Genomic DNA, 27,434 nt, shown 5'->3' with positions numbered 1-27,434 from the left:
TCAACCCAGTCTTATATGCAAGTCTGCAGCGGAAAGAATCAGTGATAACAATCTGACACAAAAATCATCAGGTATCAGCAAAGTCAAAATGTCACAAGTCTGAATCATACTCAACCGAGTACATGTCAACAGGCATTTAACTCTAATTTGCCATTGTTACAAATAAACAGCTAATTAATGCTGAGTGTGTACTAGACGTAGTATTTAACAGATTTAGAAAACGTTTATTTTCACAAAAGGGAAAAAAGGAGACATCAGATCAAACAAATAATATCAAACTTCCTCTCAACAAGTAAAAATCTGCATTTTTTCTTCAAAAAATGCTCCTGGTACACAGTTAGTCAACATAATTAGAACTGGTGGCACAAGTCCCAACACATTGTTTAACATCCTGCGATAGAAGTGATTGGTGTCGCCAGAAAAAAGCAAACTAACCCAAAGTCGGAGTCCTTAGAAGATTTCTGGTGTTGCTCATTTTTCTGCATGGTCGAGAAATCAGCTCGGTAAGAGAGGGAGGATTTGGGTTTTGGCCAGTCTTTCTGTATTCCTGTTTCAGCTTTTGGGCTGTCGGAGGAGGCCGCGGATCCTGCGGACGAGGGCCTGTATGAAGGTGTAGCGAGAGCGGACCTGGCTGTACAGACCCTCCACCTCCAGCAGCTTCCTCTGCAGAGCCTCGCCGAATCCTGCAGCCATGTCGCTTTTCAGCTGCGTTCACACAGACAGCAAAGACAGATGGATTAGGAATAATGTAGCTGTAGAGAGACTGTACTTCAAGATTTATAACATTTATTAACACAGCTTGATGTTCGTCTAAGCTTGCATTCAAACTGTAAAACAGGGGTGTCAAACTCATTCAAATTCAGCCCAATTTAGTGGGTCAGACCAGTAAAATCCCAGCATAATAACCTATAAATAACCACAACTCCAAAAGTTTCCTTTGTTTTAGTACAAAAAAGTACAGTCTGAATATGTTCACATTTAAAGAATTATCTTTCTACAAAACATCATGAACAACCTGAAATTTCTTAAGAAAATGAAGTTCAATTTCAACAATATTATGCCTGTGTCAACAAAAAAAGACAAAAAAAAAGACAAAAAACAAGCGATACAAAAAGGAAACAAAACGACAAAAACATGAGACAAACGTCAAAAATCAGACAAAAAAACAACAGAAACAAGGCAAACAATGACAAAAATTAGACACAAAACGACAAAAATGACACAAAACAAAAAGACAAAAACTTAGACAAAACAGCCAAAGCGACAAAAAAGTGAGACAAATGACAAAAACGATACACAAAACAACAAATAAAGCAAAACACAAAATGACAACAATAAGACAAAAAAACACAAGCAAGACAAAAAGGAAACACAAAACAACAAAAACATGAGACAACAAAAGTCAGACAAAAAAAGGACAAAAACAAGACAAAACATTACAAAAACGAGACAAGGTGAACAATCTAGTATTTTACTTTCTGATCAAAACAACTTGTCATGGTCTAGAAATGATTTTAAATTTATAGTTTTACTAATTTACAATCTGCAGTTAATGTCTTCTCTGGAATTTTTACACTTTGAGGGCCGGATTGGACCCTCTGGAGGACCACTTTTGGCCCACGGGCCACATGTTTAACACCCCTGCAGTAAACAAACATCACACTTATGCTTCAGTGTGCCAAACACACATGCAGGTAGTTGCCAGTTTACAAACATCTCTTACCAGGTCGAGGTCTTGTTGACTGACTCTGGACAGGCCCAGTCCACGGCCTCCACTCGCCTGCAACCCGCCAAAGGAGTCTGAAAAATAAACTTAACATGAACAAACCAGAGAACGAAGGAACACAAACAGTCCTAACTGGTTCTAGCTCTGTCAGTTCTGCCCTCATTAACCGATTAAGAATAATTTGCTTTAACAAACAGTCTGAAAGTAAAACGAACGCATTCCTGGCTCATACATGCATTTTATCCTGAACATATTTTCTCACCATCTGTCAGGCGTGACCTAAATAAACCGGCTCCAGGCAACAGGGAATCTTTGGGGTCAGTGGGGGTACAGTGCAGCAGGTAGTACTCCAGGTGGCGCCACAGCACAAATAAGCAGGTCTCAATGACGTCTGAAGAAGAGGCAGGTCAAGGCATTTTAACAGAACCTCATTATGATACCATCTCCTTCAGACAATTATAGAAAATCAATTGACAGAGAGTGAAGGAGTCCATTTTTAACTCAGTCAGAAACTTATTTAGTTTAACGCCATTAGTCCTGTGACTACAGCAGTGTCTGCAGGGACCAAAGGATACAGGAGCAGAGGGCCAGCAGCTTGGCTCTGTTGTTGATGAGCTGGACCAGGCGTCTCTTGGCCAGCAAGTTCCTCTGGACTGAGGAGATTTTCTCCACCCCTCCTGGGCCTGACACCAGGCCCTGGCACAACTACAGAGGAGAAGTCTGAGGTTAGAACAGAAGACAAAGCAGTGGAGCCAATAAGGTGCATAAAATAAAGAATGTTTAACCCTCGTGTCGTCCTGCGCGTCAAAATTGACCCGTTTTAAAGTTTGAAAATGTGGAGAAAAAAAAGATTTTCACACTGAAACTTTTGATGTCCACATTTTCAACATTTTTGGGAAATCTTTGAACATTTTTTGGTGGAAAAAATGTTAAAAATGTTTAAGAACATTCACATAAATTTTTTTTTGAATGTTCTTAAAAAAATATTAGATATTTAAAAATTATATATATATTTTTTCAATTCAATTTTATATATAATGTATATGTAATCACTTTAGATATTTTTAGGATTTTTTGGGAACATCTTTACTAATTTTTTGAAAATATTTACAAGAATCTTCTTGCCAAATTTGGGTAATTTTTTTCAAATAAAACTTTTAAGGGAAACTTTTAAGGGATTATTGGACTTTTCTTCCGGAAGGTTTTGCAAATTTTCAGAAATTTGGGGAATTTTTTTGCTGATTTTTTGGATTTTTTTCAGACAAGGAAAGAATATTTTTTGGTGCCCGTGAATGAAGACAGCAGGAGGGTTAACTATTATTTGGGAAACAGACCAATGTCGTGGTCCAACATTACCTCCTTGAGCTCCTCAGGAGGCAGCTGATCCAGGCTCTGCAGCTTCCCCAAGCTTTGTCTGTGACTCTGATGGAACCTGAAGAAATCTGCAGCGCTGTTCTTCAGCAGGTACAGGACCAGACCCAGACTAGGGACTCTGGAGTACGCCACTGATGGCAGAGTGGATGAGAGATCTGAAAAAAAAAAACAAGAGCCACAGTTCAGTATCATATTTGTGCAAGTGGATGAGTGTTTCTGAAAATAGAAATTCTGGATTTCTAAACTGTTTTCAAATCCGGAAAAGGACATTTCACAAACAGAAGAGGTCCGGTACTGTAAAGGCGGAAAACACGGCATGTTCAACAGTGATTTAAATCCTTTTTCCTCTTCTTAAGTGTGGGCAGAACATCACTGACCGGTGCGTCCTCTGTCCCTGCCAGCTGGCTCGCTGCCTGACGGGCTGAAGAGGCAGATGCTGAACTGAGCCTGGGCTGAGCTCTGCAGCAGGAGGGTTTGGCAGTACTCCATGATGTTAGCACACACCTAGGGACAGAGGACAGCATGGCTCAGGTCACTGACGAGGCACAACTGAATAATCGTGGCTATGGTGCTATTTTTATCCCTTCCCTCAGTGAAATTTTTACTGTTATAATACTCAAAATGTGTCCTTGGTAACCTCCTACTGATTAACAGGAGGTTTGTCACTGAGAATACACCTGACATCTCTTATATTTACAGAGTGATTAATGTAAAACCTGTTGCATGGCCACTTCCATCTCTTCTCGTCGCTCTGCAGAGTCTCCAGGCGCAGAGATCTCAGCCTGCTTTAGCAACCTTTCCCGTTCACCTCCTGCCAGACGACCGAGCAGCGACAGACAGAGGCGCTAAAAAAAGAACAGACAAGTTATTTTAGATCGTGTATTATGTATGCGGAAAAGCTGGTGAATTAACAGGGATACAAACAAATTAGACCAGGGGTGTCAAAAGTCATTTTAGTTCAGGTTCCACATTTTGGCCAGTTTGATCTCAAATGGGCTGAACCAGTAAAGCACTTACCATAATAACCTACAAATTATGACAATTTCAAAGTTTTCCTTTGTTTTAGTGCAAAAATGTTCACATGTAAAGGAATTATCTTTCTACAAAATGTCATGAACAACCTGAAATTTCTAAAGAAAAATAAGTTAAATTTCAGCAACATTCAGCCTCAATTTATCATTACCACATTACAACTTCCAGATCACAGAGTGTCTACAAAGGAACACAACATTTAGTCATCTGAAACTGAACCATATAGTTTATGATCAAAACAACAAAAGTTAGACAAAAAGGACAAAAAACAACAAAAACAAGACAAAATATTTTTAAAAAATTTGACACAAAATGCCAAAAGCAAAAAACAAAATGTTAAAAAAATGAGAAACGACACAAAACATAACAAGAAAAGAGACAAAAAAATGGACAAATGATAAATACAAGACAAAAAATTCCATAAATGACACAAACAAGACAAAAAATGACAAAGGCGAGAAACAAAATGGGGAAAAAAAAATAATCTAAACAACAAAAATGAGGCAAAAAAAAACAAAAAACAAAAATGAGAAACAAAACAACGAAAAAAGCAAAACACAAAATGACAAAAATAAGACAAAAAACACAAGAGAGACAAACAGGAAACACGAAACGACAAACATGAGACCAACAACAAAAGACAAAAAACAACAAAAACACGACAAAGTATTACAAAAATGAGACACAAAATGAGAAAAGAACAATGAACAATCTAGTATTTTACTTCAAAACAACTTGTCATGATCTAGAAATTATTTTAAATTTATAGTTTTACTAATTTACAATCTGCAGTTAATGTCTTCTCTGGAATTTCTACACTTTGAGGGCCGGATTGGACCCTCTGGAGGACCGCTTTTGGCCCACGGGCTGCATGTTGGACACCCCTGAATTAGACCCCTGGAGATGACAGTTATTAAACCAATTGGAAACTGTCTGACCTGGAATCTGTTTATGTGACCCTGGAACTCCATGAGTGCAGCACTGTTGACCTCTCCACCCATCTCAAGGGCACCTATGACACCAAGCAGGACATGAACATCATACACCAGACCGCTGATATGGAAATATGTGATTTGCTGAATGGAAATGAGGAAAGCAGAGAACACGGTGGAGTGAATTTAAAGAGCAAGGCGTGAGCGGTTATGTTTGTACCTGGCAGAGCCGTCTTACTGATGATGCCTGTAAGTAAAGAGAGTTCCTGCAGCGCTCCCATGCTGAGCTCCTGGCAGCGCAGGAGGGACTGGATGGTGTCTGCATGAACTATCAGCCACTGGAGGACCTGAACAGACACAGACAGACACACACCCTCATTGTTAATTATACACTTTCAAATCCTACTTTGTGTCTGTTAGCCAGCTAATCACAGATGAACCATTAATCCCAGTAAAGATCAACAAGACAGACTCACTAGCACAGTAAACCCAATAGGAAAACCAAACAGTGGTTTTGAAAGCCATGTTTTGTTTTTTAATTTACTGTCAAAACTACAGCATTTATTAGAACAAGAAACGGTAAAAACAGGATGATTTGTCTGGCATTCAATTTTCAGACGGTCCTTGAACTAATTATGTGTAACATTTGGTTTCGTTGGCAAAAACAACCAATTCTATGCTTAAAATCTTCTTAAAATCTTGATACTTCAATGGCTTAATTCTTGATTACTTACATAAAGAAGTTGTTTGCAGAAACCAGATCAAATCAGTCAGCTTGACAATATTTTAGGCACTTTTTGGCTGAATTTCAAACTGTGTTTACAGGGGGCAGATTGAAGACAAGAATGGAGACAAATCAAATATGTAAGTAGTAATATGTCTATAGAATGTAGAGCAGCCATTTTTCCAATTATATCTAACACCTGTGGGCACTTGGAGAAATGCTGTCCATGTTGATTCAGACATTTTCAGGTCTTTCTACTTCTTACCATGGTTGTGCTGTTTCCATAGATGTGCATGATTTTAGATTGCAGTGAAAATGAGTCCACAGTGAGTGAACTGTGACAGGAGAAATAAAATGCCAGGAAAGTGCTTTGTGTTCAGAGGGTTAAAACATAAATCCCAAAACGCTGAGTGCTGTCTCAGAGATTTAACAGCCTTTTGTGCTTACCTGCGCTGCCCCCTGCTGGTGATTTATGGAGGTAGACGTCAGGATCACCTGAAACAGCCTCAAGGTTGGTAGAAGAATCTGCCTGTAGCGGTCCATGGGACTGGGGATAAAGCCTGATGGGTCCCTCATTACTCTGCAATGTACAGGGGAACAGAGACAAGAATAAGAGATAGAACAAATATACAAATATACTCCTGAAAAGGAGAGCTCAGCTGGACAAAGAACGTCAAGTCAGTTAAATGTACAAAACAGAGTTAAAAAAAAAAGAGAAATTTCTGTTGAAGGGCAAACTGTTGACCGACTAGGGCACTTTTAGTTTAGTTACTTTAGTCCAGAATTATCAATCATGGTATTTATTTCTTAGTTAATACACATTTCTGAAAAATTATTCAAATCAGAAGTCTAGGAAGTGGGTGGGAATTTATAGGGAAATTATCTTCCTTCTTACAAACGACCAAGTTAAAAATTTGCATCTAAGTGTTGCTGTGATAAAACAATAGTTAATCCAGCCGCTCTCCCCCTCCCATACCTGTGTGCATCGCTGTCAGGTACCATGTCAAACACCTGACACTCGATCAGCTGCACCACCAGGCCACAGCGCAGCAGCTCCACTGCTCCCTGGCCTGTCTTAGCCACACGAGTCAGAAGAGCCTACAGACACACAACACTGTTAGTACCTCCATAATCCTGTTCTTACAGAGGCTTTAGGCACACTCCACTGGCCATAAGGGGCTTTAAGACTCAAACAATATGCAAATACTCTGTCTCTATAATGACTTCCTCACCATCTTGCTTTCATAGATGTAGAGCGGTTTGAGGAGGGGAGGCTGAGGTGTGAGGAGGCTCTGCACGGCGGCGTCATCCTGTCTCAGGCTCTCCACTACAGACCGCAGGTAGCCGCTGTTACAGATGTACACCAGCCACTGATTCTGACGGTCTATAGACAGGATACGGTCCAGCACTGCTAGAGCCAGCATCTGGTGGACAGAGAGGGAAGTCACAGTAAGTACAGGAAGTCCTCGACTTAGGTCAGAGTTCCGTTCCTGCAGATCTACATAAGTCGATTTTCGCCGCAAGTCAGAACTCCGGCGTAAATGTAAACAAAGCCATTCCGTGCATCACGATGTTGATCGGTTCTTCATAAAAGTCATGAATACCAACGACTTTCATGCATGTATGAATCATTTTACTAGAAGATAACAGAATATTGTAATGAACTGAGATTGTTGTTGATGTTGAGGTTTCAGTGTTTATTGTTCAGTTCCAGATTTACCTAATGTCAGTGAACGTGCCATGTTTAGTTAGTTCACCTCTGATTGGCTGAGAGTCAGCAGTAGAGAGAGCTGGGAACGGCGGCTAATTCTGGAGCTAAGTTATGGGGTTTTTCTAGTTATTCTGGCGTTGGCTACGGCCCACAGTAGCCTGTGTGAAGGTTCAATAAACCAGCAGAGAACCAGATAAAGTCTCACTCATTCATCACAGAGGGTCGCTACAATATGTTGACCTGTTTTTACAACTTGACCCATGTTGGTCGGTGTTTCTTCCTGTTCCCAGCATTTTATCCTATCTAATTTCACTTCCATGGAGACGGCTTTCCTTTTCTTCCAAGCATCAGAAGAGTCTGACTTACGCTGGGAGCCATAATGAAGGACAAAAAGTAAGTGAATGTAGCACAATCCAAGGTGGTGTACAACCAGAGAATGGAAACAAAGCTGTCTGATAGCGCCGTGTGATGACGTATTCATCCGCTCCGTTCGCCAACTAGTTCCACGTACCCAGTTCCACGTAACCAGTTCCGAAGTAACGACAAAACGCCTTACATTAAACTGAGGAACGCCCGTAATCAATTCTGATGTAATGGTGAAACCACGTAAGTTGAGGACGTCAGAGACCGAGGACCCCCTGTATTACAGATGTGATGCAATCAGAACTGGCAGGAACAAAATATCACAAAACGTGCAGTATGAGGCTGAAACACACGCTGAGAGAGCGTATAGTTAGGACCTTACCCTGCTGATTTCATGGCCGTCACAAGCATCTCTACACACGACCTCCATCAGAGCCTGGCCATAGCTCTCAATGATGGAGAGGTTCTCCCTCTGTAGTTTAGAGAAACCATCTTCAGGGGCTGTGAGACGCTCCCACATCGCTTTCCCAGCTGCAAGCAAGAGATATCTCAGATCATCACACAAAATCTGAACACTCTGAAATGATACGATGCCTCAGCTGGTATCAATCTGTAAAATAATCTGTAAGGAAACTCGATGATGATAATAAAAATGAACTTTAGACTAACAGACTCTGTGTCGTACCTGTCTGCAGAGTGTCTGGTTCTTCAGGTTTCTGTGCAATTTGCAGGTAATACAGCAGAGAGCCATAGAGGTGAGCACGCAGACGCTGGTATCCACCTCCTTCAAGGGTAGAACACATTATATCACACATCCACTGTATTCTGTATTCTGACCAGACTTTATCCTGACAGCATGAGGCATGTGAGAAATATAGGTTTATGAGTCAAAGGGTTTAAAGAAATCACCAACCAGTACAAAGGATGAAGTCCAGCAGCTTGCGGAGGATCAGGTGAAGGGCCGAGTTGGCGATGGAGGCAAAGCCTGAGGATGCTTCTAATCCCACCCCCTGCTGCTGCTCAGACAGCACTGATTGGCTGAGGTGGGCTGTCAGAGTGAAGACTGCCCCAGCAACAATGGGCATCAGTTCTCCTGCTGCATCCTCAGATAGCACCTGGAGAGAGCACAGCAACATTAAATCATGAAATCAGCACAGAACAAAACCAGGAATATCCTTGAACGTGCTCCCCACTGTGAGGTGATTTTAACTGGAACTTTTCATCGTCACTGACCTTATCATGCAGGTCCAGCAGCAGGTCTCTGATGATGAGCTGCCTGTCATCAGCAGGTATGAGATCGACTGGGCAGGCAGTCAGCAGCGTCTCCACCAGGCTCCTCCAGGACTGCAGTGCATGTCGCTTTGCGCTCAGACTGCGACGGACGCGGTTACGTTCCACCACCTGCTGGAGGATGGAGTTCACCTCCTAAAAGAATATACCCAGGGATGGTAATGATGTTTGGCAAAAATAGCTTCAAACTCAAAAAGGATCCACAGGTTTAGAGACAGGAAATCCAGTGGAATTTTTAGAGCACTTTAAGTGCAAAATGTTAAGTAAATTTTTCAGTAACAACAATTAGAAGCAAAATTTTAAAAAACACAATCCACTGTGAAATGGTTCCTTTTATGGGTATTTCTGCCTCGCACATAGAAAAACAACAAAACAGTCTCATTAGATGGAGTTCACTTACTTCCATTAACAGGGGCCTCTGTCCAATTGCTGCCATCCCTTGCAGCGCGTTCACCTCAGCGACCAGCACTCTATGAAGCAACTGTGAGGAAAATCAGAACAAACACAAGAATCAGCAGAAGATCAAACTCAAAAACAGCATATCAGAGAAACAGAAAACCACCCACCTTAACGTTGCAGACAGTGTGTCCCTGCTCATTGATGTGCTCGCAGTTGGAGATCACCTGCTCTATCTGAGTGCGCTCGAAGAAATCCAGCTGCAGCAGCTCAGGCATGTCCTGACTGAAATGGATGGCGTCCAGCACACTCAGCAACTTCCTGCGCACTGATGACAAAAAGTCAAAGTCAATCTGGTATATTTCATAAAAAGAACCTAAATTGACAGCTCACATGAAGAATTCATTAGTAAGTGTCTAAAGAGGCCTGGAGAATTAACATCGTTTGAACTGATTGCAGCACAAACCTTTAGAGACTGTGTCAAAATGCAGAAAACCGCTGACGGATCTGGTCTCTTCTTCCATGCCTGATTCCCCATCAGCTAAAAAGCAACATATGACATATATCAGGGGTATTCAACTAAAATTCAAAGAGGTCCAGTCAGAGAAAATGTAATAAAGCAAAGGTCCGGAACATCATAATGTCTAACTTGAATTAATGTGATATATGTTGATTTTTCCTAGTATTTTTATTAGTGTCTGCATGTAATCAATAACTGACCGTCAAATCAAATAAATTCAGTACGGTTCAAAAACATTTTGACAACATTCAAAAATAACTCTTGATATAACTGTACATCTGAAAATAAAGTGCAGAACTTGAAAAAAATAATGACTGAACAACCTGAACCAACTTATATACATCTATAACAATACCTAAATCTGAAATAATTTAAACTATTGAAGACTTTTACATGTTTTCCTGTCTTCTATCCCTCCCCTTATATTCCTGCTGCTTAATGGAAGAACTGAGCTGCCAGTATTCTGAATCGTGGTCTGAATGGTGTCAGGATCATTCTCAAACACATCTGGAGCTCATTGGGGAGTCTGGAACCAGATTTAGTTTGGATTATGTTCATAGTTGAGAAAGCCGTCGATCCAAACATGGTCAGCATGTGCAGGGCTAATTTCCTCTCGGTGACGCTTTATTTATTTTTCTTTTTTGTCTGTCTCTCACCTCTCACCTGTTTTCTGATCACAGAGCTGCGAGTTTAGCGTCTGCAATGCAGCATCTCACCTGGCTGAGTAGCGTCAGATGGGATGGCTGAACTCGTACCTAATTGGTCTGTGTGTTTCCTGATAAACTAATGCCGTAAACACTGGAAAAGCTGCACCGGTAAAACAGAAGCAACCCGTCAAATTTAAAATCCTGTTACAGTTTACTGATCACAGGTCCGGGTCCATATAAGACGGGGTCTGGGTCCGGATCCGCGGTCAACCAGTTAGTGACCCCTGACATATACACTTGAACTTGTTAATCCTAGTTGTTTTCTCCTGAATAGATCCTCGCCTGTGTTGTCTCTACTTGCAGATGCTTTGGATGAAAGCGTCTGCTAAATGAAATTAAATTAAATGAAATATGAAGTTCTTAGGTGTATAAATCAATAAGCCCTGCTGTGCAATCATGGTGATTGTGAGTTTGAGTGCACATGCAAGGGTTTTTGCACATTTCAAAACTCTTTTGAGTTTCTATTAAGATTAAAAAAATCTCTAAACCAATGAAAAATTTAAACAAACAAAAAGGTGTGTATAAATTGCAGTGAACTCATCTATTAAAAAGAGGAGCAATGACTTAGAAGAATATTCAGAATCAGTTTTTTGGCATTTTGGAAAGCCAACCTTTCACACTCCACTCCACATACCTGTGTGCTGTGTGTGTGGTTGGTCGTCCAACAGGAGGCTGATGAGGCGTTGCGTATGCGATCGCTGGCGGTTCAGTGAAGTCACTCTCAGCTCAATTGCAGCTGTTTTCATGAGCCAAGACATCTGGGAGAGAGCAGCAATCTGGTTGCCTGAGGAAAAGAAAGAGCACAATCAAGGTAAGGACAAGAAAAGATAATACATTTGGGGTTTTATTTTGCGTAGAGGAATTTTTGGCATCAACGGAAACTTGCCCACGTTGAAATGATAAGAACTGAGAATCAAAACAATTGTGGTTTTTTTAGCCATTTTGGAAATTGGGGTTTCATTTGTTCAAGCATGAAAGACATTTTCGTTCATCATATAAAAAGTAGCTGCCAAAAATAAATAGAAAAAGCAGATTTCCACCAAATAAAGACATACCCTGACATTTAAACTTTAATATAGCTTTGAAAAAAATAAAGGGGATTCCCATTGCTGATATTTAGGATGCATTTTTTCCATTCATTATTTCCCTTAAGCGAAGACACAAAACAATGAGTGTCTTTTAATATCAGAACTGCTGTGTTATTTCCTGCCTCTTTTGTTTAATTCATTCCATCTATAGCGCATTTATCCTCTATTTTAAGAGCAATGAAACCAGCAGGGATTCTGAGCTCACCGGGCAGGATGAAGGGGAGGTGTTGCAGGTGAGAGAACAGGAAGTCCTGGCTGGTCCTCAAATAGCGCATGGTGGGTCCAGATGTGTCTGGGCAGGCACACAGCTGGTAGATCACCTGAGAAACAACAGATGAAAGTTCTGATACACTGAATTTATACATCTCCCACTGCAGAGACCGACTTCCATGTCAGAGCATTGTTTTGTTCTTACCTGGTAGCAGAGCTCCGCCAGATGTGGGGCCTCCTGTGTGAGGACAGGTCCTGATCTCTTCTCAGTGCCTCTCTGCAGTAAACTCAGGATGGCGTGCAGGCAGCTACGTGGACAACCCAACACACCTGGAACAGATGAGCCACACAAACTGTGTCAAGATCACAACAACTACTAAAATCAGTAGGTTTATCTGCTAAGGCCAGACCCTCACCTGGGTCCTGGAGGTTGGTGGATGAAACAGGCTTCTTGACTTCATAACCCAAAAGATAAAGGGCGAGATTGGGTGTCTTCAGGTCCAGTGAGGTGATAAGCAGGTTCAGGATATGGATCTGGGTTTCATGTCGGATTCTTGCCACCTTCTTTTGTGCGTCCGAGTCTAAAAGTGAAGACGGTGAGTTTAAGCGTGGGGGGTGTAGTACATAGAATTAAAACAGCAGGATTTGAATCCAACGCAGAAGACTGTACAGCTTTAAGGCTCGTGAAATGTTGTCGAGACGACAAACAGTAGATGAGGAATGTTTTTCTCACCGTCTCCTTTCTCTGCTTCCTCCTCTGCCTCTTCATTGTCCAGACATTCAACAAATCCTGCCATAAGCTTGTCACTAACAGCCTGAAGGACGGACAGATGAATTTATTTCAGCTTTAAACACAGCAAAAGCTTCACACATGACCACGTTGAAGCCTAATCACAAAAGCACACCACCTGACCTTTTCCCAAAGCCTGTTTCCAAGTAATTTGGATAGCAATGTATAAAAATGAATATACTTATAGAGCACATACTAAATTTCTTATGTTTGATTTAATTCAAAGGATAAGGGCTAAAATGCTAATTACCCCTCACAAATACATATATATGTCTTCATATGAGTCCATCTCAGGTAAAGCATATTTAAGAGGCTACATCAAAAGTAGAATTACGTTAAGTATTTAATTCTACTCTATTTCGAATATAGATTTTTTAAATTATACCAGTTACACAATGTTTATGATTATGGTTTATTTTTGTCTGTTATTGAAAATGTTGTCAGATTTGCGTAAGAGGGACTTTAAAACTGTTTACACTTTCACCTACCTGGTCGTGTGTGAAATCTCCCACCAGCCTGATCTGGATGTTGGGGTAGTTGGCAATGCGGCGCAGGATCTTGGCACTCTGGAAAGCAGCCTCTGGGTTTGAGCTGCTGTGATACAGATACCTGCCAGGGACAAACAAAGTGCATCACAAGTTACACCCAAAAAGCAAACTTACAAGTCTGATTACTTGATGCATAACCATCTGTCAACTCAGTAAAAATACAGTATTTTAGCTTATATGTTTTGTGTGTTACCTGGCAATATTGACAATGTGATCTGCCCTTCGTGTTTGAGGACTGACCCCCTGGAGGAGCTGCTCCAGAGGAGAGACCAGCAGGGAGGACTGGCTCTCCCTGAGAAGGTCCATGAACACCACCTCTTTCTCCAGAGCCAAGTCCAGAAGACACAGGCAGTGCAGCACTGCCGACTCCAAGTGCTTCTTACCTGTAAATGAGGAGTGTGTTATCAGAACAACCACACACACACACACACACCATCTTCACTTCTGTGACAGCAGCAGCATATGTTCTCTCACCAGGGAAGGGGGCATAGGTGTCCAGCTGGCGGACACCCTCCTCCAGCAGGCTGAGGCAGAGCGCCAGCATGGGCGAGTCGTTGAGCAGATGGAACATGATGCTGTGGCCGGGGGGCTTGTGAGCTGGGACCTGCTCGCCCTGCAGCTCCACCACCTCCTGGACAAAGTCTGACGGCTGGGGCTCGTAGTCCCGGAGGAGCTTGTGGAACACCTCCAGGACAGAGTCGGCCACCTCCCACTGAGAGACAGAAGACAAAAGTTAACATATGCCTGCGTCAGCTACACGTCTACCCCCTGACAGGAAAAGAGAACTTCACCTTCTCAGCTGGACGACGATACGCTCTGGTGGGGAAGGGGAGGAATACAGAATCACGCAGAAAGTTCAGGTAGGGCTGAAAGCCTGGCACTCGTAGCCCCGCCCCTAAATTAACGGGCAAGCTGCTCTCGACCAATGTGCTGATCAGGTGACAGAAGCCTCGCGTCAGTGGGTACTCCTCACAGCTCGACTCGATCTCATTCAGCTCCACCTGGGAGTCAAGAAAACAAAAATGACGTTTATCACACTGACAGCAGAAAAAAGTCAGTTTTTATTCTCTCTATGAAACAAATTCTCCTTGAAGAATTTCAGCAGTGGAGCCTCAATTACAAGTGAACTGTGCAAAGTGCAGTTTTTTCCCCACAACATAGCATTTTAAATACACTAACACACTGATATCATAAATGCATTACTTTATATCACAACAAGACATTTCGTTCCAAAAATCACAGTTCAATTTTACTCCTTGGTCATGATCCAAATTCTTAATTAAAAAATGATCCAGGCATCCCCAAGGTGTCAACTTAGTTGGGTTATAAACTCATGAAACATTCTGAGGGAAGCAGAACTGAGAGAGACTGAAATTTCAGACAATCCAGCATCACATTCACTCACCTCAATTCCTGCTGCTTGCCTCTGTCCTGGGGCTCGCACTGTCTGAAGAATCTGTGGTACAAAAAACATAGTTACAAAAATACAAATCTGAGACCATAACAAGCTTCAACACTTGAAACAGTGTCAAAACACTACCAAGTGTTTCAGATAAAAATAGAAGAGATGCAGTGATAATGGCTATACTGGCACAAATACTGTACTGGTCAAAGAATGAAAGTTTTTTTTCTGGGAATAACCAGACAGTTATATGTTAAAACCTTTACATAATCTGTTGAGTTACTTGAAGTCTTAACATTGTGACGCTAGTGAGTGTTTTAAAGTCTGTTAATGATGAGTGCTTAATTATCCCAATTTGACCTGCATGAGTTTCTGAAGGCTTGTGAAACAACTGTTTGTCGTCACGCTGGAAATGAACGCATGAGGTCTAAAAATTGATGGCTGAGCTCAGAACATTGCCCGAACTTTGAAGAAATTCTGTTGAACGCCATAAAATTACAGTATCACATCTGACAAACTTAAAAAGAAAATGAAAAGTGCTGCCAGAGAATATGATTTTGAATGCTTCATGTGACTTTTATCATATTTCATGTTTGATTTATAAAAGAGAAGATGCTTCACTAATGAGGACTCCCCTCATCATAGACTATCGGTAGATGGAAAGTTTATTCAGCAAAACTAGATTCACAAAGGGTTTGAGAAAAAAGGCAGCAAGCACAGTATATTTTCATTTCAACGCATCACTGATTCAACCTTGAGCATTGCATAGGTAAAAAAATAAACTTACAGTAATGATGTTGACTTTTTAAAAACAGGCAGTTTCTCCTTTGTTGTAAAAATCATTGAGTAAAGATGTTCTATTCTACCTGTGTGTACTCCAGTGACTGCCACAGTGAGGCAGCGATCTCTGGTGACTTCCCGAAAGCTGCCAGGCAATGCAGGAGCTCAGCCTTCAGGATGGGAGGAACACTGCACTGGAGCAACCCCAACATCACCACAACCGGGGTCCACTGGGGATGCTCACATAATGCCAGTCGAGCATTTTCACTCTAAAGGGGAAAAAAAGAAAGAAATAATCACTCAGTTGACTTTCACTTAATAATATGAGGACAAAATAAAACATCCTGGCTGTATGCTGTGCTTACCCATGTGATGATGGTGGTGAGCAACTGCAAAAATGAAGTCAGTCCTTCCATTTCTCTCTGGGTGATTCCTCTGAGCGGTGGGTGGCGGTAGTGGGCTGCGTCTGGGTTTGGAAGGTCTCGTCGCAGGTTCTCGTGGTACAGCATGAGGGAGTGAAAGAAATGTTCCCAAGACACCGGACTGCCTGAAACTCCCTGGATGTTGTCACCTGCACAGATGTACAAGAGTTTAGTTGGTAATCACTCAGTTAAACTAACAAACAATGAACAACATAATAAAACAGAAATACTTGAGGCTCTAATTGTAGAAATTTGTAATCGCCTTTGATGATAGATGGAACCAATCTGATCTTACTGTGTGTAGCTCCGTTGGTTTTAAGCAGACTGAAGCAGTAGTGGGCACACTGAGGACCATTGGCGAGGCCTTTCAGCATTCGGAGATAGGAGATATACAGGGTGGAGGGCAGGAGGTCTCCCATCTGACGCACAAACTTGGACAAAACCACCTGCAGCAAAGAACAAGAAGATAAAAAACATAACAGAAAGAAGTAAAGGTGTGAGGGTCAAGCTACAACCCCGTACAACTCCCTTTTAATACAATTACTGGCATGGAGATAATCAGAGTTTCTAATGTAACTCATGCCCAGAAATCACGACCCTTACCTGTTTATGTGGAGGCCTTTGCAGGGCCATTCCCAAGTAGGATCCCTGCAGGGAAGTGTGCTGGAGAGATTCTGTGGGACACCAGAACTCTAGACCCATCTCCAGCCCAAATGGGTCTTTGCTGTAAAATTCTCCAATCTGAAAAGACCAACCAGCACTGTGACATCCCATAGAAGCCGTTGTATTTTTTTCTACTGTTTATTATTATTATTATTATTGTCTATTAGACTATAATATTAGCAGTTAAATCCTTAAAATGTATAATGGACTAACCAGAATCATGAGGTGGTCTAAGTCTTTGCGTAACGATGATGGAAGCTCGCTGTCCATCTGCAGAGACATGTGCACCAGACGGGCGTCCTCGTCGGCACGGTTACGAAGCTGCTTCACCTGCAGAAAGTCAAGAAATGACAGTAGAATACTTCAATCAATATGCAAAACAGAAACATATTCAATCCAATAACTAATTAGATAACACCTAATTCTAACAATATTTTATCTGTACAAATAAATGACTGCTTCAGTAAAAGTGGACACTAACAGCCTCTCTCACCTTCATTGGCATGAGTGCCAGAAAGTCTGTAATGAGTGAATGGAGGCGGCGAATGAAAAACTCTTCCCGGGCAAAACTCTCACATCCCAGCATTCCCTCCTTCATAAACAGGAAGACGTCTCCCAGGAGAGCTTGATCAGCCAGAGCCTCATCTGCCTCAGTGAACTCGACCAGAGCTGGACACAGAAATTACATTTTAGCCTCCTAACTTAGGGAACTGATATCCATTTCAGACAACTGGATTCATAATAAAGGTCAAAGAACAACAGGTCTTACCAGAGCCCTGTGGTAGCTGGGACAGGACTCTCAGAGACAGAGCCCAGGCCAGTCGACACACAGCCTGCAGGCCTGGAAGCTTCCACGGCTGACCGTCCATCAGACGACTGTGCACTGCAGACACATACTGCCTCTCTGTCAGCAGAGGGAGAGCCTGGAGCAGATCTGACGGAACACGACACAGACAACCCTTCAACACCTGTACAAGCACAACACCAACACCAGGAGCATTTCTTAAGGCTGGGTTCTGCTTTCCGCACAAACGTGACACGTGGAAATGAGACGCTTGTAAATCTGCTCGAGACAATGTGTGTGGCTTTATGCTCCGTCTGCTCCTAAACTGCAGGGGGCAGTGTATCATAAACACACGTCTATCACAGTACTAGAGTAGAAGAAGTTTGCCATTGTTTACACCACTTAAAACCTGGCATTTTACCCAATAGCTGCATTCCAGCAGTTAGTTTTAATTTCATGCCATGAATTGTTCATAACCTGGTTACCACGGTGATCTCTGTGTGATGAATCGTATAAATGCCTGGATTTCTGAACTTCTGCTGCTAGGAGCTCCTGTTCTTCCGCCAGTTATCAGCAAGTCTCCGTCTGTGTTGTCAGAAAATTTGGAGGTGCATGACAGAAATTTTCCACTTGAGAAGGGCTGTGTGAGGGGGCATGGCTGCTAAAACTACGAAATCCGTCCACATGGAGCCACACGGACCGTGCAGACACGTCAAGCATAAAACAAGCTTTATTCAGACCCACAAGCAGCTCGTTTATAACAGATCTAACCAGTGGCCTAAACAAACAGTAAACTGCATTACACCTCCTCACCTTCTCTGTCTTCAGTCCCCTGCTCTATAAAGCTGACATCCAGGCAGTAGAGCAGCGCCATAACAAGGGACAGGTTCACACTGTCCAGTGAGCCATCAGCTTGAGCTGTCACTGTCTCCAGGTTGCCAATCAGAGCCAGGGTGTCCTCTTTGGTCAAGGGTGACTGGCAGGTCCAAGAAAACAAGCTGTCTGCGAGTGCCTGTCGGCATTCTTTGATAAGGTCAGAAACCTGGTGACAGAAACAGGAATTAAACACCGTCCACATCCATCCTTCTATTCTTCCACTCAATGTTTCTACCACTGGTGCAATCACAAATTCAGTAGCGCTACACTGCACACACTCTGTATGAGTTACAATCAATGTATTTTGATGACTGATGTTTTCGTTTAAAATTGATACAAAAGACTTGCCCCCACCTCCTTCCTGTGCTTTTCATTTCCCAGGCCTCGCTCCTTCTGCAGCCGCTCAAACTCCCGCGTCACATTTATCTCTGACACCAGGGTTAGGATGCGCTTGGTCAGACCCTGGCTCATCAGCTCATCTGTAAACCGTGTTGTCAAAGCCACCAGCTCTCCACTGAATGACAAACCAAAGGACAGCATGTGTCAACAAAAGATTCATATATGGAGTTAAAGAAAAAAACTAACTGGACAAAAACATATCCACCACATGACCCTTAAAAGCACCAGTTAATGTCTGACTGTACTACTAATAGATAAGATTCTTACCTCAGATCCAGAGTGAAGGTCTTGCCGTGTCGTGACTGGATGAGTGTACGTAGAGAGTTGGCCATACAAAGTTTTCCATCCCAGTAGAGCAACACACCCACTAGACCTCGTGTCAGACCTGGAAAATGGGGCTGCTGTTGTTCACCTAGAAAAAGAAAAGCATATTTAGACAGTCAGATGTGTTAAATATTAATGTCTGCACTTCTTAAAGTCTTTGTCTCTAAATGGTGAATTTGATCAGTTTTTCTGTATCTTTGCCACAAATAGAAGAAAATGCACTGTCACCAAAATTACTGCCTAACTTCCTCTATAAATTCTCTTACAACTCATGCCTGTTTCCTTAAGTCCACTTTACCTGCCAGCAGAAGCTCCAAAGCTGCCAACTCTCCGATATCAAACAGATCGCTGAGGATGAAAGCCTCCGTCAGAAGCTGTTCTGGAAGGAGTCTGGCCCCCTGCTGCCCTTGGATGGCGATGCCTTCTGTGCTGGCTTTACGTACTTTCTCTCTCTGCTCGGCACTCTTTGGCTGACAATGATAAGACCAGACATTAATAACATTACGGTCCAGAAGACACGCTGTGTATCACGGTAGTTTATGTCAAAACTAAGGACGGCAGACTACACAGGAACAAAACTCTTCAACATTCAAAAATATGATGGTTTACAAAAGCTGTGTTGCTTGCACGGTAACTCACCGGGTTCTTAAAGAGTGACAGAAAGTGCGGTTTGTGTTTCTTCAGCTGCAGGTCCAGGAGGTGGACGCTCTCCGGCTGTTTCCTTAACACAGCCCCGTCCACCGTTTCCCATAGCTCTTTTAGTGGCCCCCACAGACTGGCTCCTGGGTGAATAAATGGGCTTCAATGATCTTTGCTTTTTAATCAATCAATAATTCTACTATCTTTTAATAAATCTTTTCTATGACTAATTGATTCAGATCTAAGCTTCAAACTGCAGATCAAATTAAGTTGTCCAATCTAAGCTTGACTATAGGAACCCACTTCTTTCTGGCAAAACTAAATGTCCCTGGCTTCCCTCCACTACTGCAGCAGATTGGGTTCTTACTGATTGTAGAAGACAAGATTATATCATCTCAATCTTGGCTTCTCTCCACTGGCTCTGTGTTCCCTGATTTAAAACTTTCACTGGTCATTTTAATAGCACAATGAGTGTCCTAAAGCTATATAGGAGAAATGCTGACCCCATCTGAACCAGCTCACAGCCTTAAAATTTCAGGTCTGGTTGTTCCAAGATTGAGGCTTAAATGTAAAATGTAAAGGTGACTTTGTCATCCTGAATCAGAATCAGTGGCTTCTTTTAAATAACAATGCTGCAGGGATCGAACCTTAATATTTCAACCAGTCAAGTAAACGTTTAGAATTAGTAATATTGTATGGTCAAAACCTTAACAGAGAAAGGTTTTATTTTAAATAATACTGCAGATGCTAGACATAAAATTTACATTAGTCTGGAAAAAAAATGCATAATTAACAATATTGTAGCCTTAATATTTAAAGTTGTTAGAAAAATGTGTAACACCAGTCATATTTCTCTACTGCACCACTCAAACGACTATTCTTTAAACTGTGTAATAGTCTCTTTGCTTTAATTCTGGGTATCCTGCTTTTACATGATCCATCAAAGCACTTAAAAACCATTGTTTACAGAATTCATCTTAATTAAATTAGGTTAGAGACATTGTTTACAAAATCAATATCCATTTACTATGTGCGATATCCATCTCTGGAAGATCTTATGTAGTGAAAGTTTATACTGTGAACGTCTTCCAGCTCCTACAGGTGTGGTTAAACAGTATAAACACAGCTTTAAAAGACTAAAGACATAGCTGACTTTACCTGTGTATTTAGTATACAAGAACTCATAGCCCAAACTGTAAGTGTTTGTTCCTGTAGTTTCAGATTCGCTATATAATTAGATTTTGTATTTACTGGTAACTGTGCTACTATCTATAGAGCTACCAGAAGGTATACATGTAACTAAACAATTAGCATTGACTCACTGGCAGATGTATACCAAACCAGAAATAAGTTCAAGCCTGGACTTTGCACAAACTTCCAAATAACTCAGACGCAGTGCCACAGAAAAGATCCAGGAGTGCAGAAAGCTATAGCAGGTGTCGATTCCAAACTCTGATAATAGGTTAGTTTCAGTTTTACTTCCAAATAAGTAAACCGGTCAGCTAACCCATCTGACAGGTGCTGCATCAAAGAAGTCATACTGTTCCACTGTTTAGCTATAAATGTGAAAATGTTTCAAACATAAATGACCATAACTAATTCCGATAGCAACATGAGCAAACCAAACGTATATCTGCTATGGGCTAGGCTAAGTTAGCTTCAACTTGAACACCATGCGGTCAAAACAAACCATATTCGATTAAACTGCAGATACAAAGCTGATATATTCGTACTTACGTGTATATCAACAATTATTTTATGCTACTGGAAATAAACTGGGACACAGTTACTTAAAGAAATGCGTATTAATACCTGAATTTACCGCCATTTGTGCCGCCATGATATTGTCGGAAAACTGGACAGAAGCTTCTGGGTTTGTGCCTGTGTGAAATTTAAAATGATTAATTCTGTAAAGCTTTGGTCACGTTAATTGAACAAAAAACTCAACAATCTTAATTCAAAGTGTATAGTCGGTCATTAAGACACATTTATAACTTAAATATTGCCATAACGCTAATGCTATAAATTTTTCAGGCGGGGTCCTCAGAGCCGTCTTGCCTGAGCGGCCAGCCCGGAAGGGAATTGTAGTTTTTTTATATAAAGAGACAATTTAAATGGCCATTACGTCGATTTGATTTATATTTACTATTTTATAAAATTGTCTCGATTTACAATAGTATATTCTGCAACACTTTTATAAAGCCAGCTGTATTGAAACATGTTGATCAACTTGATGCGGCACCAACATCGGTTCCGCCTCGTTTCCGCCCGTGCCGTTTCGACGTTACACCAACATAGCCATGCTAGACGCTGTGACCGCTGTGGTACAAATCTGTCATTCAACACTTTAAATCGTGTGTAACGCCGTGAATGTAGCACCGCATTAAAACAGAGGGTTTGGGGGTATTTCAGGATAAACCGGAACCATGGCTCGGGTTGTCAAAGTGTTCCGGACTCTACGGAACCACTGGAAGAAGTCCACGTTTGCTGTGTGCGTCTTCTCCTATGGGGGGTACTGGCTATATGGTAAACACTGGTGGGTAGCTCAGATTATGGATTTAAAACAGCTGGGTGTAAGCCTGTTCATTTATCTTAAATTGTGTGTTTTGTGTCTGAACAGTGACAGTGTCCTGCGCAGAGAGGCTTGTCTGGTGGCCAGGGTGAGGCTTTACTTACTTTATCTCACAGATTATCAACCAAAGATGTCATATACAGTTAAGCCCAAAATTATCCATGCTAAATTTCTAGTGAATTTTTTCTTGACTATTGGGTTTCTTTTGGCCGGAAATGACCTAAACAAGTGACACATTATGATTACAGATTGCGTTTTAATGATTCATATTAGCTATAGCTGTTTTATTTTTTGCATGACAGTGCTGGAAACAATTTTGGCTTCCTACCATGCTTTCTTCGATATTTCACAGCATGGAACTCTTTGTCCTTTTTGATTATGGATTGTGCTGCGACCTCTGACACTTCAAAACACCTGTGCAGCTGATGATATATAGTTTTATCATCAGCTGCACAACTCTGTCTCCGTGTTGCACCCTAACAGCAAGCTCACAAAGCTCTTTGGTCGTAGCCGTGACTTGGAAGTAATCACTAACTGACTAGAGAACATCAGCTGTTCTCAGTTTATAACATCTAAGAATGCTTTAAAACATTAAAAACTACCAGATCCAATTGCAACAGAATAGAAGATTGACCTTTCTCAAAAATTTGGGACAATGTCAAGGCATAAGATTAGTTTTGAACAGTTTATTTTTAGTTAAAAAGTTTAAAAAAGACAGAAATAGTTTTTTAAAAATTTTTTTTAGCTCTCTAACACAATGACTTACACCCTGTTGTCACTTATTTATGCTATTTCCAGCCAAAAGCAACCCACCGATTAAATAAATTTTACTTTAAATCCAAATTTGTTATGGATATGAATGCTTTTAACTTTTTAGTGTAACTGTAAGTGGTCTTTCAGTGACTGTGTTCCTAATTATCTTAATGTCTGTTAGGAATTTGGCCGTCAACAGATAGCACCTCAGGAGCGACTGAGGAAAGCTACTGTGATTTTAAACCCCGCGGCTTGCAGTGGGTGAGAGGAACACACAAATCTCACAACGTTTCACTGACACTCATGTCTAGACTTCAGACAACATTTTTTTTCTCAGAACACTTCCAACATCCAGTTTCATTTCTTCTACAGGAAAGCCAACAACCTGTTTGAAAAGAACGCTGCTCCGATTTTACACCTGGCTGGTGTGGAGATAACAATAGTCAAGGTATCATTTTGTATTTTACCTTAAAATATATTAGTAGTTAGTGGTGCTGAGAGGGGGTCAGCATGCATGACATCGTGTTTTTATGTTCCACATTCCTCTGCAGACGGATTATGAAGGCCAGGCAAAGAAACTGATAGAGCTGATGGAGCAAACAGACATGCTGATCGTGGCTGGAGGAGACGGCACGCTACAGGAAGTCATTACAGGTTTACTACGGAGGCCGGATCAAGTAAGTGTGTTAATCTGTCATTCTGTCACCATTCATTAATTGGAATTCTCATAGCTTAATGTTTTCTGACTAAAGGACACCTTCAGCAACACACCAATTGGATTCATTCCACTCGGCTCTCACAATTCTTTAAGTCCGAGTCTCCATCTGCTCAGCGACAACAAGGTCAAGTAAGTAACTTTAATATCACGCTTTTTTTAATCCAGATTTTATCACCGAACATGTGCACAATAAACTACACAGGACACGTTTCATTTATTGACTATACAGTAGAGATTTTGTCACTGAAGTAGTTTTTCCATCTTCTTAATTTTCCAGGGACATCACATCAGCAACACTGTCTATTCTGAAAGGAGAAACTGTCCCTCTGGACGTGCTCCAAATCAAAGTGAGAAACTCCACACAGCATGAAAGTCAGGAATCTGGTGTCAGTCCTGGACACAGATACTTACATTTGATGCTTTGTAGTTTGAATTTGAAATGTTAAAGGTTAAATAAACGAATGCTTGTTTATTTCTGTAGGGAGAGAAAGAGCAGCCGGTCTTCGCTCTGATGGGGCTGCGTTGGGGAGCTTTTAGAGATGTGGCTGCAACCATCAGCAAGTAAGACTCCTCAGACTGTAACCTTTGGGAAATAATGACTATATGATTTCCAGCATGTTTGAATAATTAACCATGATATTTCCCTGCAGATATTGGTACCTTGGACCACTGAAAACGAACGCAGCTCACTGGTTTAGCACGTTAAGGGTAAGTTTGTGCTTCTTCCCTAAACATGCTTGAGAAACCTTAATATTTCGAGCTATAAACTGTCTGATAATGGCAATGTTTAATTTCATTTAAGCCATAAGTTATAAGGAAGATCTTAACCTTTTTTATCCTTGAATTCTGAGTCACGATAGACATAGACTGTTAAGATTCTGTCTGCTGAGTGACAGAGTCTTTAAGATATTTGAAATAAATCAATCAAGAAGTGGCTGAAGTGTAGAATTCTAGCTTTAATTCAAGGGGTTTAACATAAATATTGCATTAACCATTGAAGAATTACAGCCATTTTTTCCTCATAGTGTCCATTTTCACAGGCTCTAAAGTAAAGTAAAAATATAAGGATTATTTTTAATACTTTGTGGAGTCTGGAACCCATCGTTTCATCCCTTTAGCTGCTTTGTCTGGTCTTTAATGGAGCAGCCTTGTGGGTTTTTCTGCCTTTAGTTTGACTTCAGTTACTGAAAAGCAGCTCAGGTGGGTAAACTTCAGGTGACTGACTCAGCCGTTAAAGGGCATTCTCTATTTTGTTAACCCTAAAAACCTCTTGGTTTACTTTGGTTGTATGTCTGAGGTTATTATGAACCTATACTGTGATGCACCATCTGACAAGTTTAGCAGCATTTGACTGAATCTGAGCAAAAAGTGCAGCTTTCAGAATTCATCCTGCAGTCACATCAATAAGATAAGATCTGCTTTATTCATCCCGGAGGAAATTATTTTGCCAGAGTGAAATACAATAAACAGTAAACAATGGTTAATGGAATATACACAATTACACAGAGGTTAGTAGTAAAATAGAAATAACAAAGAATTCAAAGTACAAAGAAAATATAATACGATAATACAAGTCCAAGATGTAAACTGTATACTAATAACGAGAAGCAGATTAACAGAAAATGAAGTGAAAATAAGAGTAATAAAAATACAATAAACGGCTAATAATTATCTTCAGACCTTTTATCGTTATCTTTATGTTGTGATGAATTGACGAGGAACCATGTCACATCTGACTGTAAAACTTGCTCATCAGTAAATTATTATTATTATTATTATTATTTACCCTGTGAAAATGACACTGAAACTCTACACTTCAGTCATGTCTTGATGACTCTATTGAGGCAAAATCAGGAGGCAAAATCATAAAAATTGTGTCACTGTCCAAATATTGTTTTCTAATCTTCCACCACACTCTCTCAGGAGTGGCCCCTGGTCCGGGACGTCTCAGTTTCCTACTTGGCCCCCAACCTTCGGCCCCCCGACCAGCCTCCTCAGAAGCACCCCAGACCGAACCTGCTGTACCGGATCATCTGCAGACTGAAGAACTACTGGAGCCCACCACTGGAAGGTGAGTGGATGTGATTGGTTTGTTACTGGAACCACAGCATGATGTGTGTTATTATTAACTGTCTTTTTGCTGTGTGTGTGTGTGTGTGTGTGTGTGTGTGTGTGTGTGTGTGTGTGTGTGTGTGTGTGTGTGTGTGTGTGTGTGTGTGTGTGTGTGTGTGTGTGTGTGTGTGTGTGTGTGTGTGTGTCTGTGTGTGTGTGTGTGTGTGTGTGTGTGCCTGTGTGTGCGCGTGCGCTCAGAGCCTCCAAAAGAGGAGGAGCCAGAGCAGTGGGAGGAGCAGCAGCTGTCAACGTTAGAGCTCTTTATTCAAACTCACAATAAAAATCCAGTGGAGCGGGTGGGTTTAAAATCATTGTAAAATCTTCTGTTTGTGTGAAACCACGGCACATCATACTTTCTCTCTCTTGTTTTTTATTACTGGACCGTGCAGCGCGTAAACGACTCCCTGATGATCTGTGCCGAACCCAACAACTTCAGCGTGGGCGAGTTCATTACTGTTGGGTCAGTGTTTATTTTATTAGTCTGCTGCACACAGACAGCACAGATGAGGCAGTGCATGTTATTTGAAAGTGTATTTTGACATTTCTGAGAGTAAATATTCTTCTTTTTAGAAATAAAAAAGAAGAGGACCCGACTTTATTCACTAAAAACTCCACAAAACTGGAAGCCAGTGCTTGCCAACTGCACCTGCCAGAGGTCAGACTTCCTTTAAATGATTTTATCTGATTCACTGCTACATCAGAGCAGATGAAGTCTATTTCAGGACTGTGCCAGTTTTAGTCAGGCTACTTTCTAAAGCTCAATGTTTTTAACTTCCCACCCCTGATTCCCGCAGGGTGCCGGTGGCTTCTACAACATCGATAACGAGGAGTACGAGGCCATGCCTGTGGAGGTGAGGCTGTTGCCACGGAAACTGCGATTCTTCATCAGTGCCGAGCGCCGAGAGCAGCTCCTCTCTCAGATGCAGTGATGAGAAATGTAAAACCAGAGGGAAGACGATAGCAGCAGCAAGAAAAACTAATTCTGAGAGACACACAAAAGCAAAAGGACCAGATGCCATCGCAACCGGAGTTCACTGGGAGAAATGGACTTTTGTTTCTCCAGCAGTTTTCTGACAGTTTGAATCTGTTTTACGACACGTAAACCGAAAATATTCAGTTATTTTTAACCAGTCACAAAGAAGATAACATTACAGGACCAAGGCTTGTTTTCTAAGCCAGCGACCAGATACGGATGGTCTCACAGAAACAGGTTTACTGAATGGTTTCTTATGGCCATCATATTTATCGTCAATAAAAACAATCTGTCCACCTGAGCTGTTTTTCTACCAGTGTGACATTAACATAGCATCAAGCAGTTTAAACGAGGAGTACGGGCTGAAGAAACAGGGAAACTGAGAGATGAATGTGAGATCAGAAGGGAGTGTGAAGAGGTTGTGGTGTGTTTGGACAATTTAATACAGAACAGAGAGACGCAGCTCCGTTGTGAATGTGTTGCAGGAGTTTTGGCACCCTGCCTGGTGAGTCTGGGTCAGATCTGACAGATGGTGTCGACAGAAAATCTGCAGGATTAAGCTGGTGGCTGCATTGCAGGGCCTTCATCATATCTGGTTGTTCAGGA

The 27,434-nt window shown here is 41.4% G+C and overlaps 2 protein-coding genes across 2 annotated transcripts; one reads left to right on the top strand and one right to left on the bottom strand.

Moving 5' to 3' along the window:
* Nucleotides 1-203: 203 nt before the first annotated feature.
* Nucleotides 204-21,666, bottom strand: nup205 (nucleoporin 205). Its single transcript, XM_023269116.3, has 42 exons — nt 21,513-21,666; nt 19,701-19,843; nt 19,360-19,531; nt 19,005-19,149; nt 18,693-18,852; nt 18,276-18,504; nt 17,448-17,612; nt 17,172-17,347; nt 16,892-17,008; nt 16,619-16,756; nt 16,311-16,461; nt 15,959-16,164; nt 15,680-15,862; nt 14,817-14,867; nt 14,203-14,412; nt 13,886-14,123; nt 13,605-13,794; nt 13,352-13,472; nt 12,807-12,888; nt 12,490-12,654; nt 12,279-12,403; nt 12,069-12,183; nt 11,410-11,559; nt 10,015-10,089; nt 9,719-9,876; nt 9,553-9,633; nt 9,096-9,287; nt 8,776-8,977; nt 8,548-8,646; nt 8,245-8,393; nt 7,021-7,212; nt 6,765-6,886; nt 6,236-6,368; nt 5,285-5,411; nt 5,071-5,144; nt 3,817-3,945; nt 3,478-3,604; nt 3,083-3,255; nt 2,302-2,431; nt 1,989-2,117; nt 1,724-1,800; nt 204-705 (listed from the first exon to the last, which is right to left on the bottom strand). The coding sequence occupies exons 1-42, from the start codon at nt 21,538-21,540 to the stop codon at nt 553-555; spliced, it is 5,982 nt and encodes a 1,993-aa protein (XP_023124884.1). The 5' UTR covers nt 21,541-21,666; the 3' UTR covers nt 204-552.
* Nucleotides 21,667-21,967: 301 nt separating this feature from the next.
* agk (acylglycerol kinase) lies at nt 21,968-27,129 on the top strand. The gene is made up of 14 exons (XM_023269112.3): nt 21,968-22,236; nt 22,321-22,360; nt 23,207-23,286; nt 23,398-23,473; nt 23,577-23,702; nt 23,778-23,872; nt 24,021-24,090; nt 24,225-24,304; nt 24,394-24,451; nt 25,667-25,814; nt 26,054-26,151; nt 26,245-26,315; nt 26,426-26,510; nt 26,650-27,129. Exons 1-14 carry the CDS (start codon nt 22,127-22,129, stop codon nt 26,782-26,784), a joined length of 1,272 nt encoding a protein of 423 aa, XP_023124880.1. The 5' UTR covers nt 21,968-22,126; the 3' UTR covers nt 26,785-27,129.
* Nucleotides 27,130-27,434: the final 305 nt, after the last annotated feature.

This window comes from Amphiprion ocellaris, chromosome 3, assembly GCF_022539595.1.
Source record: "Amphiprion ocellaris isolate individual 3 ecotype Okinawa chromosome 3, ASM2253959v1, whole genome shotgun sequence".
NCBI classification, from domain to species: Eukaryota; Metazoa; Chordata; class Actinopteri; family Pomacentridae; genus Amphiprion; species Amphiprion ocellaris.
This window is presented reverse-complemented; position numbering and strand designations above follow the sequence as displayed.

Excerpts from the sequence above, each read along its gene's own strand:
- nup205 (XM_023269116.3), bottom strand. The coding sequence starts at position 21,540 with ATGGCGGCACAAATGGCGGTAAATTCAG. Across the intron at positions 19,844-21,512 it reads ACAAATGGCGGTAAATTCAG|GAGCCAGTCTGTGGGGGCCA; the intron begins GTATTAATACGC and ends TTATTCACCCAG. Across the intron at positions 706-1,723 it reads GTCAACAAGACCTCGACCTG|CTGAAAAGCGACATGGCTGC; the intron begins GTAAGAGATGTT and ends GTGTGAACGCAG.
- agk (XM_023269112.3), top strand. The coding sequence starts at position 22,127 with ATGGCTCGGGTTGTCAAAGTGTTCCGGACTCTACGGAACCACTGGAAG. Across the intron at positions 24,305-24,393 it reads GTGGCTGCAACCATCAGCAA|ATATTGGTACCTTGGACCAC; the intron begins GTAAGACTCCTC and ends ATTTCCCTGCAG. Across the intron at positions 24,452-25,666 it reads ACTGGTTTAGCACGTTAAGG|GAGTGGCCCCTGGTCCGGGA; the intron begins GTAAGTTTGTGC and ends ACACTCTCTCAG.